General features: G+C 35.4%; 1 protein-coding gene across 1 annotated transcript in view; it reads left to right on the top strand.

Annotated features, from left to right (window-relative positions):
* LOC145693013 (uncharacterized) overlaps nucleotides 1-13938 on the top strand; it is a 53608-nt gene that overhangs the window by 33285 nt on the left and 6385 nt on the right. The window contains exons 5-10 of the mRNA XM_081768663.1: nucleotides 2152-2308; nucleotides 5937-6057; nucleotides 7180-7316; nucleotides 7728-7793; nucleotides 9157-9317; nucleotides 11587-11922. Coding sequence (XP_081624789.1) covers nucleotides 2152-2308; nucleotides 5937-6057; nucleotides 7180-7316; nucleotides 7728-7793; nucleotides 9157-9317; nucleotides 11587-11922 — 978 coding nt within the window. The remainder of the gene's footprint in view (nucleotides 1-2151; nucleotides 2309-5936; nucleotides 6058-7179; nucleotides 7317-7727; nucleotides 7794-9156; nucleotides 9318-11586; nucleotides 11923-13938) is intronic.

Genomic DNA, 13938 nt, shown 5'->3' with positions numbered 1-13938 from the left:
TGTGCTTTAGGGCTAGAATTCGTCCAAAAACATACTGATGGAGTTGTTTTTGCAATATCTGCATTATGTTGGAGGTAAATTAAAAATTTATTGTACTTGTGAATAAAGCACGATACTGCAGAACATTGTAAACATTTACAGTGTGTGTTCCACATGTCCTTAAACGCGGACAAATTTATGCATGTGTCGCAGTTTGTAAGGATTCATTATCATACATCGGATGCGACAGTTGCACAGGCTTTTTTTCCAGTAAATCATATTCTCAATTCTCATGTATTCAACTCTTGCAAGTATCTCCACAGTATAGCACTATCTAGGGGTCAAATAAGATGAAAATGGTGGTTACTACTCCCGGGACGGGCTAGACCGTAATAGCGGCACCCGCCATTGTGTGGTACCTCGTCATCTTGTTGAAAATAAGTAGGAAGTGTACCCTCTTCATTTAACATCTCAAGGGCATTACCTCTTTAACTATAATTAGCAGATAGGTTGTTGCGCTAAGGATCATAGGAACAATGAGATGCTTTCTCCTGATTCAGCACTATTATATCACTTTTCCCTGTCCTTGCATTTTATAGGGGTACGTTCACCTTGGGTTGCTAGATGACTAGTACCGTAGACTTTGCTTCATCACCCAATGAACGGAAGAAAGAAAAAAAAATATCACTAAACAGTTCGTTATAGGCTGTTTCGGGATCAGTCATGCTAACATTCATTAATAGAACTGGATCGTCTTCTGCCATATGTTGCAGTTGCAATTTGAATGGGTGACATTGTTGATGAACCTGTGGATACTGTTGCTAGGAACACTGTTTTTGAAGAAGTTGCCGGATACCTTTTAATGCACTATTGATTACTAGAGCTAAAACATATGTTGTTATATATTCTTCAGTGGTTAAGAATGGAGGCCTAAGCGAAGCTCATCTTCCCCAGATTCTGCGACTTGAAATTTCCATGAAGTCCTGATAGCACTATCAGACACTGGCTGCCGATCAGCGCGTCGCTCATTGAAAGTTCTGTCAATGTGCGAGAAACTACAGCCACCAGCTATAGCAAGATTACCTATACCTTCTCGTCTTTTATAAGTGGCATTTTGTCATTCAAACACCAAGGCACATTTGCAAATACTGGGAAGAAGCCTCTTATAATGGTTTGCACATAATTTCTCACGAATTTACAAATGTTACACAAAATGAAAAGTTACTGGGTATCATAAAACAACTTCTAACCTGTCACAAATATTATAAAATCTATGTGAATTCGGGAAAGACAGGACTTTTACCTCCAAAGAAACATAAAGTTATCTTTAGGAATGATTCTTTGTTCTCCTGTTTCTCGTAGTGAATACAAGACCAAGAGTAACACAAGAAATAGGCAATACTGTTAAGTGGTGGTACTCTCGTACTCAGTGTATGAATAGTAAGGTATGTAAGAATCGCAGAAAGAAAAAAAATACCACAAGAGGCTTTGATTAATTTTTATTAGAATAAAACTTAATGCGGATCAGAGTAATTTAGAACCTTTGATTTAAAACTTGGCTGAGAATTTTATAGTAAAATTACAGAAAACGTAAATACCCTTCTGAAACAGGTACAATGAGCGGCAAAAAACCTGCAACATAATCATGTAAGTGCATTATGAAATGACGAAGTCTTTTGCTCCAAAATAAGTGTTCACGGGAGGACGCCGAGGTTTATCCTGGCGTGATTCGTGCCACTTAGACGTTATGTTGATTCCCTGTGCTGTTAGGGGTAGTATCACAATAAACTTACATTCTCATGTTGCAGGTTTTTTTGCCGCGGATTGTACCAACGTTTCATCACATGGTTCAATAATTGAAGTCATAATTTTAATGGACCATACATAAATCGCATTATGCTTCGTTTAAATATTTTTCTTCCTGTAGTTTATCTTGTATATGCGTTTTATTTTCATTTGGTTTCTTCGAAAATACTTAAAATTCGGAGAGAACTCTTCGGAAGATATTTACTATAAATTTTACTTGGAAGCTGTAAAACATGTGGAATTTGAATATATTGCAAATAGTTTTCGCACACAATTAAAATGCAGGTAGCATAATTAATATAGAGTTAACGCTTTTTACTCTTCTTGCACTATTTTTTTTAACTCTCTCATTATTTCATTTTCCAGGAAATTGCATTACCAAGTAGACCATGAAGGGGAATCCCCATATCACTGTCCAGAGTGTGGCAAAGGTTTTGCGTCCAAATCGGGAATGTATGGTCATCGACAACTTCATACGGGATCTGGAGTTTCCACCTGTGAATATTGCGGCAAGGAATTTACGGTAAACGAGCAACAAATGCATTCCCTTTTATTTGCGGGCATGATCGTTATACTGTAGTCTAGAATAAAGCTAAGGCTATTTTTATGTACCACATATGTTTCTTACCTACACTGACTCGCAGTAGTCTGTCGTTTTATCGTTCAGTGAGCAATGTAGGATATGAATGTATTTTTCGAATATCTTTAAAATAGAAATTAACTATACTTTTTTAAAAAGCATCTTGTTCCGTAGTTATTTATTATTGTTTAAAAGCCCTTTTTCATAATTATATTGAAAATGACGTTATCAGCTATACTGTGGAAAACAAAGTATGTGGTCTTCCGGAAACTTTCAATCAGATTGGTAAGAGAAGAAAGAGGAAGAAAAGGAAAAACAACTGAAGCGCTCGAGTGGGCACAATGTTAGAACTTTCAAGCTCTGCTTTCCAATGTAGTTTCGAACACTTCATAGTTATTTTTCTTGAATTTTTCCTATCTTCCTGTCTCTCTCTTTCTACTTCATAAAGCACTTTGTCTTTTGCGAAATGTTCCAGGTTTTACTGTTTGATATATATATATATATATATATATATATATATATATATATATATATATATATATATATATATATATAAAATAAGTGTTATGTATCTGTACGAAGATGATTAAGCATGGTGTGTTACTTTTGGACTGTTTACTGATATTTCGCTCTGCTAGTTAGTCAAACTGAGATCTATATGCTGGAAAAAGTTTGATAACACCTTACTTAAAAATTCAATACTTTGCAGCATATATAAAAGATCGTTTTAACCAGGAAACTAAAAGTGATTTAAACTCAATTCAAAAGATTGTAACTCTCTCGCCTGTAGAAATATCCGTATCGTGTTTTACCATCTTTGTATTGATAGTGTTTCCTTGGTTTTTCGGGGAAAATAAATGAAGGACAAAAATGAAATCTTTGTTGCTTGTTACATCATAACGGAGAAACTGCTGAACGGTTTTAAATGAATTTTTAAGCATAGTTAGCACCTATTTTGACCTGGGTTTTGATAATTCATTTTGATTAAAACGCTTATTCTAAAGGAGGGAAGAGACAGGGTTCAATATTTCTATACGAGGATGGCCAAACATAATATATACATTTTCACAGGAGAGCACATCACAAACTTTGAATTAAATGTAAAATAGTTTCACTTCATCGGTGAAAACGATATATATATATATATTCTAAACAGGCAAGTTTTAATTAAAGCAGTACCAACTTTTTCCGGCATATAGTTCTCACTATAATCTACTACCGGAGTGAAAAATCAGAAAATAATAATAATAAAAAAAAAAAGGATATTGTATTTTAAGATAATCGTATAGATTTAATTCATAACCTAGAAAAATTAAAAAAAAAAAAAAAGATATTGTATTTTAAGATAATTGTATAGATTTAATTCATAACCTAGAAAAATTTAAAAAAAAAAAAAATATTGTATTTTAAGATAATCGTATAGATTTAATTCATAACCTTGAATTTTTTGCCGTATACAAATCATGTATCGTGTTTTACCATCGTCGTATATGGGATTCCTACTGGTGAGGAAAGTCGGGGAAAATGGTGCAGGTCACGGAAACTCAGGGGAAAAGACTGGAAATCAGGGTAATTTTATAAAATATATTTTTTTCTGACATTAATTGTACACCAATTTTAGCTTAGCCAACCATTAATGATCACAGTATGGAATGTTGCTCACATTTTTATGGGTGGTAAGTAGAATGCACGTATGAGCAATAGAAAATTACTTGTCTTTATAGAATAAATGTTGTCATATATAAATATTCACCGTTATTTATTTCTTATTTATATGTCCACGTCATTCGACACCTGTCATGAAAGTCAAGGAATTTCCTGCCAAAGGTCAGGTAGAAGTCAGGGAAATAGTTTTCTCCAGATCAGTAGGAACCCTGATCAGGTACATCAAGTGACTAATACATGAGTACTGATATTAGTTCATTTTTGTTGCTAAAAGATGGCTGGGATTCCCACCATACAAAGAAACAGGATATGATAAGCCGAAAAAGAAGGCAAAGAGCAATATTGGCAGGTGCAAGTTGCCATGAATGTAGAGAGTTCTGAAATGGTAAGACAGTTTCGTGTACGTTTGTTTGACGTACTGTGAGTGAGAGTTCATGAGTTTTAGGAATGTAGTTGCATTCTTTCATAATATCATTTGGAAAGCATGAAGGGTCCGAGATAGTGAATTTGTCTTCTAAGAGCATCCCAGGCATGTTTGATAGGATTAGGATCTGGGCAACATGCCCAATACATACAGTTGATGATCTCACTATCCAGTATCTCTTTTTCATTGGCGGTTCTATTGCATGTGAACAGAAGCAAAACAAGCGTACGTCGGAAACTATGAACATACCCTGTTAGGATCTTGGAAGAAACCTCTTCTCAGTAACTGATTCTGTGTCGGAAGATGTACAGTGTGTTTTTCCGCTTATACTTTAACTCCAGGAACTCCATTTTTCCTTATTCACATCAGGCAGATGCTAGGATGGTCCCTAACATTATGGTCCTAAGCCGCTTTCTTTCTTCCCGATTCCTTTCTACCTCTAATTCCTCAGGCAATGTGATTGCCAAGGGACGTCATCCCTCATGTCTGTGACGGGTTAACATAGTCATAGATGCCAGAAGCCTAAAATTCTAATTCCTAATCCTCCTCAATCCAGAAACCCATACCTGTCCCATTCGTGAATGCTGGGGATGATATCGTTTTCTTTGTTCTTTTCACACCATTGATTTTAGAATTACTTGTTGCGCAGAATCATGATTCATCTGAAAATATTGAACCGTCTTCCTTAATTCCAGTCATGAGGTCCCCCTACATAACTACAATCTAGCACGATGGTGGGAGGCTAATAATGGAACACACCTCACTAGCATCCCCTGGGGGAAGGGGGGCACGATAGTTTCAGTGGTAGAGCTCGTTTACCTTTGGTGCGTGGGGTACCTGGTTCGATCCCTGGCTAAGTAAGTTTGTGGTGGACAACAGTGTGACCGTGGGTTTTCTCGGAATACTCCTGTTTCCTCCCATATTCTCATTCCACCAATTCTTCCATCATCATTCACTTGCTTTAATCATTCGTCTTCCTTAGCCTAAAAGACATAATCGTTGGACATGGAACTGAAATATTTCATTACATTTTTACTAGCATCCTCCTCCAACACTATTCAGTCATTTTGAAATAATTCTGGGAACGTAAGAACACCAGAATCACCGGCAAAATTGTGAATATTTTGGGCAGGAGTGGCAGGTCAATTCCTTTTTGCAAACTAGCTTATGTACTGATCCTGTCAGACTGTTGTACGGCTTCCACGGCCCCTTCTTTTACAGAATAATATTGGAATAATTTTTAGTTTAGTATTTCGAACGAAAAAAGATAATGCCTAATGTCGTACTTAATTTTTTTTTTTTTTTGGGGGGGGGTCTAAACCATAGTTTGATGTAATTAGCCATGCAGTAATGTTTCAGCGCATAGGAGACTTTTTGTATTTTCATGGAGAATGTTGTAAAAATATGGAATACATATCGTGTAACGTTATTGAGATAATTTTTCCGTGTCTTAATTTAGTGATGTGTTCTTTGTATTTTCAGAGAAAGGACAGCTATAATGAGCATCTATTAATTCATAATGGTCCACGTCACAAGTGCCCTCATTGTCCCAAAGAATTTGTACAGAGATCTAATTTAGTGCGTCATATTCGCATACACACAGGTGAGTATTAATAGAGCTTATTTGTTCAGTCTATCACCGCCTTTCACGTTTCTGAAAGAATTACTAAAATCAAGACGTTATCTTAAAATTTCTCCTTGAAGTTTTGAAGTACTTAATAAAGTATTTTCGTAAAGATACTGAAGAACAATAAGTAGAATTTTCAAAGTATTTCTTATTGGTGTTGTTCGGATGACAAAAGCTTGCGTCTGACAGCAACAAAACGAAGGAAAAGGTGGTTCGTCAACCACTTCAATATTCTTCCGCGATCTTTTGTATGCAACCAAGGCCATTTTTCGCGCTCTTGCAGGTAATCAAACTTCGAATCTTTTGTCAAAATAATCCAAGTAATTTTGTTATTTGTTTATAGCTTATTAAACATATTAAACTTGCCGTTAGATCTGCTGTCTTAACTGTTCATATTCTTTGGCAACAGCGCCTCCAATGCACAGCATGTTCTGTCCAACTATCAGACTCCAGCTTTCATTAAATACACAGTAAATTCAGCGTCCAAAGCGTATTACTTCATAAATTGATAAGATAATATGTTCGTTATATATATAATAAAAGGAATATTTCCAAGAGTAGCTGTTCCATTAGATAGCTGCCGTCTGTCCGGATATCTCTGCGTACACACGGCAGGCTTCGGACTCATTTTGCTGCATCCTTTATAGATCAGGATCAATGACCTGGCAATAGCTAGAAGCTGTCATGTGTCCTCCATACACCATGTGAAGTTTTTCCTAAATTATAATGGAGCTGCTACTGGTCTGTCATCATTCTACTGTGCACATCTTGAGTAACTGTTCACCAGGAAGACAATCAATTCTGAATCGAGATACATCGAATCATGTATTTGTAAAATATTCACAAAATGGGTACTTTTCACGGTTTTGCCTTGAAGTTGAGCATGTAACAAATTAATATTGAAATACTTGAAGGGACGATAAAGTGGAAGAAAACTTTATAACGTATATAAACTATAAATACAATGTTTGTACGAAAATATTATTGTTACTGTGCAACATCCAGTATCGTTCATTTGATGTGTTACTATCATGATAAGTAGAGAGCTTTTATATTTAATATCAAGGAAAGTTAAGTCTGATTGTTTCGATGTTGCAGGTGAGAAGCCATACAAGTGCACGTATTGTGAAAAACGATTTTCTGACAAAGGAGCTTGTAATTCACACATCCGAGTGCATACAAGAGAAGAAACCTGTAGCTGTCCTTACTGTGGACAGACTTTCTCCAAGAAACAGGTTAGTACGCAGTAGTTTTTAATCAGTGAAGAGTGGCTTCATAATGCTACAATAATTTAAAACTTGATACATCTTGCATATGACTAAATTAAAGTAACGTATTTTTATAGCGTATTAGAAAAGTAAAATTCGAGGAATAGCTGATACTAAATTAGATTTATGTGTGTGAAATAAACTATATGTATAAGATAAGTGAACTCGAAGTTACCTACTTTTGCTCTTCCGAATTCTGAGAATTTATTTGCTCAAAAAATTGTTATACGTTGAATTTTCACATTATAATATATGTTTGATTTTGAAATAAGTTTAATAGAATATTTTGGATATAAGGATTGTGTCTTAAAATACGTTTTTACTGTCTTCATTTATGTTTCATGTTGTGATATAAATATTATGATTGTTTTTTTCTAGAAATTAAAATATCACATCAGAAAACATACAGGAGAAGGACTGATAAACTGTGAAATCTGTGGAAAGGTAAGAAAAATTCAGAAATGTACTTCTTCTGTATTTCCTCTTTTAATATATATATTCTTAGTTAATGAAACATTTTTCAAAATATCTGTGTAATTACTTAGATATTAAATTTGATGTAGCCTATACAACTTAAGGGAATTGAATGCCATTTCATGCTCCTAGATAAGAGGAAGATAGTTGGGTAATACAGTTTTAAAATCTTCATTGTTCATTTATCTCCTCAAAACCTTCAAAACATCTTCATTCTAATATCATGATCGAGGTTGCCGAACTATTGAAGACATTTTGTATTTTTCATAGTGGAGAGTAAAGGGTCCTCTAAAGATAATCGCATTGAACAAGACCACATTTTCCAAGTACAGTGGAGTCCCGATTAACCGAGGTTCCGTGTTATCCGGGCTTAATCCAAACAAACGAAAATTTAAATAAATAAATTTAAAAAAAATAATAATTCGGTTACAACGATAGGCAGTCTGCAGGTTTTTGTTTGAGCAAGAAAGCTAACAAAGCTGGGGTAAAGATAGCAACTCCGCCCGACCTTGCCACAATTAAATCAGTGAGCTTTAATTGTTGCATGTCTTCATGTTCAGTTTGAGAAACCAAGATTTGCCAAGAAATGACAAACATGACAAGGAAGAGAGTAAGACCCTTTACGGTACATCAACTCAATGTTTCTGTCATTAGGAAGGCTATATGTGCTTTCTCGAGGTGTAGAGTTGCTCCAAATCTAACAATGTGTAGAAATATGTTTCAATATCTGCAAAAAGATTTCAATTTGGAGCTTAAGTTTTTTTTAGTTGAACGTCCCACGATTATGCCCCGAGGCTAAGGGAGATGGTGATGATGGGATGGATGATCGTGAAATGAAAACAGTTGAAGGAACAAGAGAACTCACGCACACAGTGTTTCTCCACTATAAAGGTCACTTGGCGAGAGACTTAAGCTGTTAACTGTTATGTTCTAGTGTTGAGCATTCAAATATACGTTAGGAAAGTAATATTTTCCCGTCCTCTTGTAATTTTGAATGTCCTTAAACAAACTTAATGGGAAGAGATGTCTTTATTCTTGTCTCAAAAAGTATCAAATAGAAGCAGGGATATTCATCTCTTCGGAGAATGGCCCTTGAGTAGAAAATATGACACACACAACTTTGAGTTGTTCGACTAATCAATGAAGATGTAGATTTCCAGTGCTTAACATAACAAGGGAAAGTCAGTATGTAAAATAAAAATTTTCGATTTAACTTCGAAGAGTATTTAAAGATGTAGTTCTGTATTTGCAATTTCCAAATTATATTCTAATATATCATTGTATTTTTCGTATATTCTACAAAAACTTATATATATTTTTTGCTGAATTCCAGGCCTTTACAAATAGTTTTGCTCTGAAGGAGCATCGTGTGATCCATAATCGTCAGACGCAGATACTTTGTCCACAGTGTGGAAAAGGATTTAATAGTGAAAAATACCTCCAACGACACGTAGCTATTGTTCATGAACCTTCGAACGCCTTTTCCTGCCCCCTGTAAGTATTTTGTTTCTGTGTAAATTTTTGCGTATATGAAAGTTAAAAAGATCGTGATATACGTAAGATTATTACTTTAAAAAGAAAGTACGGTAGTATAAGCACGAGGGTGTTTTTTAAGTAATTTGCGATGTTGACCTATCTCGCTCTGATCTTAGTCATCAGCATATCCACGTGTAAACTGTAATGCATAATCAGTCATTTTGATGCTGATGTTCTGCAAAAGAAAGGTAAGAAAACTAAGTTTTCTCTAAAGACAATGAGCTTATCCTTTGTTGCTCTCACAGCTGTTTCACTTGTACACGATCGTTTTGCTTAAACGTGAGGACTCAAGTAAATTTCGTTTCCTGATTTGAAACTATTTGTTTTTCCAATTGATCATGTAAATAACAATATAGATAATAAGAAAAGTGATCGTGTAGAAGTGTAATAGTTGTGAGAGGAAAGTAAGAATTGTTTCTACAGAAAACTTCGTGTTCTCTCTTCCCTTTTGCAGGACATCAGCATCAAAATGACTGATTAAACATTAAGGTTTACAAGCGGATGAACTGACGACTACGATCATAGTGATGATCGAAATGATAAATTAATAAATAGGATATTTCCGAGGTACAAAGATAAGTCTACCTATACTTAGTAGTATGTACCCTACAGCTTCAATCAATATATAATTGGTGACATTTACAACGAAGTTCAATTTCAAATGAAATTACTCTCATTTCAGATTATTATTATACCAGAGAAGGCCTTTAAACCCGTAACTTATTTCGTTATCGAAGAGAAAAAATAAGTAAATAAAAACAGACCCCAGTAAAACAACCAAGGTAGTAAATAAACTCCCGCAGGAAGTACTGAGCTTGCTCTTCTTTAATTTGTTACAACTGAAATTCACAACACACACTACCAAATACACATGATGTTCAATAAGTTTCAGGACTACCTTGAAATTTAATATTTAATGATGCCAGAAAAATTTATAATGACGGTATTTCTTTTACGTACAATCCTTCCTTCAACTCACGCACGAGGGACCGGTCGTAGAAGCTCTGGAAAGCTCTAGGAAAATCGTCCACTAAAATGATGATCAGCATCGCTTTCACAATCATGTTTCTTTATTCGTTGTCAATTTTGAGAGAATGCAGCAATTTGCTGTACACAAGTTATGTTAAATGTGGCAAAACCGTGACTGAAATATACAGAATGATGCATATATGGACATGGTTGTCTTTGCGTCTTAGTCGAAACAATGTGCGCCGACTCACACCAGTTTTCTTAGGCGTCAGCTTTTGGGCGAAATAAGGGTCAATATTTCTTGAACACCTCTTATATTCTCCTGATTTGGCCCTAGCAAACTTCATTTTTTCCCTACGCCGAAGTTTGCTCTCAAGGAGGAGCATTTTGAGATGATGCATCGATTTAGACGATTGTGAAGACTGTGCTAAACAGCATTCTAGTGGGCGATTTTTCTAGGGCGTTTCAGATCCTCTACGACCTTCCGATGAATGTGTGGCGTGGGAAGTAATGTATGTAGAAAATTACTATGGTAATAAATTTTCCTGTCATCGCAAAGTATTTTATTTCGAGGTAGTCCCGTAACTTACTGAATGCACTGTGTACGTCGTGTGTTTTGTAAATAGTTGTTCTTTCCTTCTCCATGTATCAGTTTCGTATATCTCTAGTGTCCCAACTGTTTCTTACTAGCGTACATTTTCCCTTAAAATTTCTAATAATGGAGGACACAAGACTTAAAAAATACTAGTATATATTTGTTACTAGTATTTTCATAATAATAATAATAATAAAAAAAAGGTTCCAGTATCATTGTTTATCACTACCAAAATCTAATATCCAGCGGGTGATTAGAAATACAGGATTTTGTATAGTTCACGTAGTTTCGTGCTTAACTAGTAACAGAATTATTAACGTTCATCAAAAAATTTGTTTTCTACTTCTGTCAGTAAATGGCTTTTTATAGTAATTTAACTAGTGCTGTAAGTATAGTTATGAATTTGATCACAATACTATCCTGAAAAGTACTTCTGTGGTGATCAGAATTATTATTCAAATGATCATCAGTATGTTGAGCACGTTTCTCGAGTGCTTATCCTCAGAATGGTTTTAAAGCTTATATCATGTTACGCAGCTAGCTGATTACATCTGAGGAAATGAATTGTTTCATAAATTAATGTGTGTTCCTTAATTTCATTAGCAAATACAGAGTTGATACTAACCTTTTCTTAGATATTAACAAGATACACTTTCTGTTTAGGTGTCCCAAAGTATTTTCCCAGCAAGCACGCTTGAAGGCCCATTTGATGACTCATACGGGGGTAAAGCATATGAAGTGCCTTTTGTGTGATAAGGCCTATTCCGTGAGAAAATCTTTGCGCCGGCATCTTCTCGAAAAACATCAGGTGTCTCCAGAGCACCCACAGTACAAACACTGTTTTCATGCAATGTCACCTGAGGAGGCAGGGCTGCAGATACCTCAGGATGGAGAAGCCAAACCTCAGGGCGAAGGAATTAAGAAAGAAGCAGAGAAAGAGGAGAAGAGCACGATTCCCGGACCGTCCCAAAGTGGAACAAAAGGACAGAAATCTTCCAGGTAACTACTTCCTCATTTTCGCAGATCATTCAAGATTTCTTATAGTTCTCTTTCAGAACAAAATATTTTTCATAATTCATATGGTCTCATTGGGAAGGGAACTAGGATTTTGCTCAGTTTCCAATTAACAGTAATTTTTAATATGATATCTAGATGTTACGAATTATTCTGTTTCAGAATATTACACGCATTAGCGTCTCTCTCTTCTGTTGAAAAGAAAATTAAATACAGTAAAACCTGTCTTCAACGGACCCTTTATTAAACGGAAATATTTCACGGTCCCATGAATTTTGGAGAACAAAACTTGTAAAAGCCCCTTCATTAAGCGGAAACTGTCTTACGCGGACAACGGAAAGAAAAATAAACATTTAACGGAAAATTCTGAGTTCCGGACTACAGCGTTTAGATGTTTCGACATTCTGTGAGACATATACATTACACTGTTTGCAATAAAATGTTCATTCTTTTGTTAAATATTTCTGGACAGTGTTGACCTTCCCCAACCACTACTCATATTCACCCCAACAAATTGTCCTTAACCCCCGCAACTTAATCAAGAATCATAAGGAATGTCGGAAAGAAGAAAACGAGATAGAGGAAGAAGAGGAATACGATACCGAGTTCCAAGAAGAGTGTAGATTAAATACATATCAAAATGCTCTCAGAAGTTTAAAGGAACTGCAAAAATTTGCCTTACGGAAAAATGACTCTGATTCACTTAGTATAATTTCTCAGGCTAAAGTGTGTGCAGAAAGTCAAGCAGCAATGCACACAGAAAACCCTGCTTGGCTATTAGAAAGATAAAGAAAACGTGTGCATAGCATATTTTGTATTCATTTTATTTTATTTTTATTTATTATTATTATTTTTTTTTGTATTTATTCGTAGAAGAAAGAGCACTGTAATCGAACAATGTACGTACAGCAATATATTTTCTCATAATGCCCCTTTATAAGCATGTATTAAAAAAAGAAAGGTCTACCTCCACTAAGCGGAAACCTGACTTTAACGGAAATTTTTGCAAGTCCCGCTCGATTCCGCTAAAGACAGGTTTCACTGTATTATACACTGAACTGGCATGGATTCGTACCGAGACTTCCCACTTGGAGGACAAGGGATCCTTACTTTTGCAACAGGTTAAGTTTGAGTGCATTATACACAAAACATCAATTTAGGGCGGGCCAAGTGTTTGGATTATACTGTACGTAAAAGTATGGTACAATTTTCAAAATGTCCGCTGATACACAAGAAGTAAACATGTGAAGATTTTAAGATACAGGATGTATTAAAGCGATTTGGCGTCCTCAAAGGATACTCAAGTGTGTATTTGAAGTATCAGAAGTTTATTGTTGTCTGTTTTAAGGAATACAAATAAATGAGTGTTTCAGTTACGTATATTAAAACATGTATTCCATACGTTCTATCAGTCAATTGAATCAAAATTAGTTGGAAACAGACCGACTCTTACAAATATCTAATTTGTATATTTTGTATTATACACGTACTGACGCATTGTGGTCTGGTGGGGGCACAGAAAATTTAGGGAGTTTCCCGCTTTTTTTGGTTTGGTTGCGGACCTACCAAAGAGTATATCCTATTATTCATGTATTATTTCGATCAGCGCTGTGCTTGGTAACCACCACATTCACTTGTGAAAACTTGATGTGTAGTTAATCATTATCAATTCATTGCCCTGTTGACCAGCTGTTTCCGCCCGCCCAAATTCTCCTTTTGTCTACCTCAGCTGTCGTAGGAGAACCAATTACAGTAACATCCGTTTTGATTGAAATTTTATCAGAGCAACTAATCTTACGATGTCCGGATCAGTACAAAGGTAGGGCTACTGATAGTTCTGTAATTACTTGCGCGATTGTTTCAAAATTAATATCAAACTACGAGTCCTTCACAGACACAGCGTCAAACTCTTCGAGTCCTGACCTAGTATTTGTTGTGTAAATTTAATATGAACTTAACTTGATTTTTAAAAATCCGTAGTAGTAACAGTAGGGGAATTTT

Source organism: Thermobia domestica, chromosome 8, assembly GCF_964235325.1.
Source record: "Thermobia domestica chromosome 8, izTheDome1.hap1.1, whole genome shotgun sequence".
Lineage (NCBI taxonomy): Eukaryota > Metazoa > Arthropoda > Insecta > Zygentoma > Lepismatidae > Thermobia > Thermobia domestica.
Note: the sequence above shows the minus strand (reverse complement) of the source record. Positions and strands in the feature narration are given on the sequence as shown.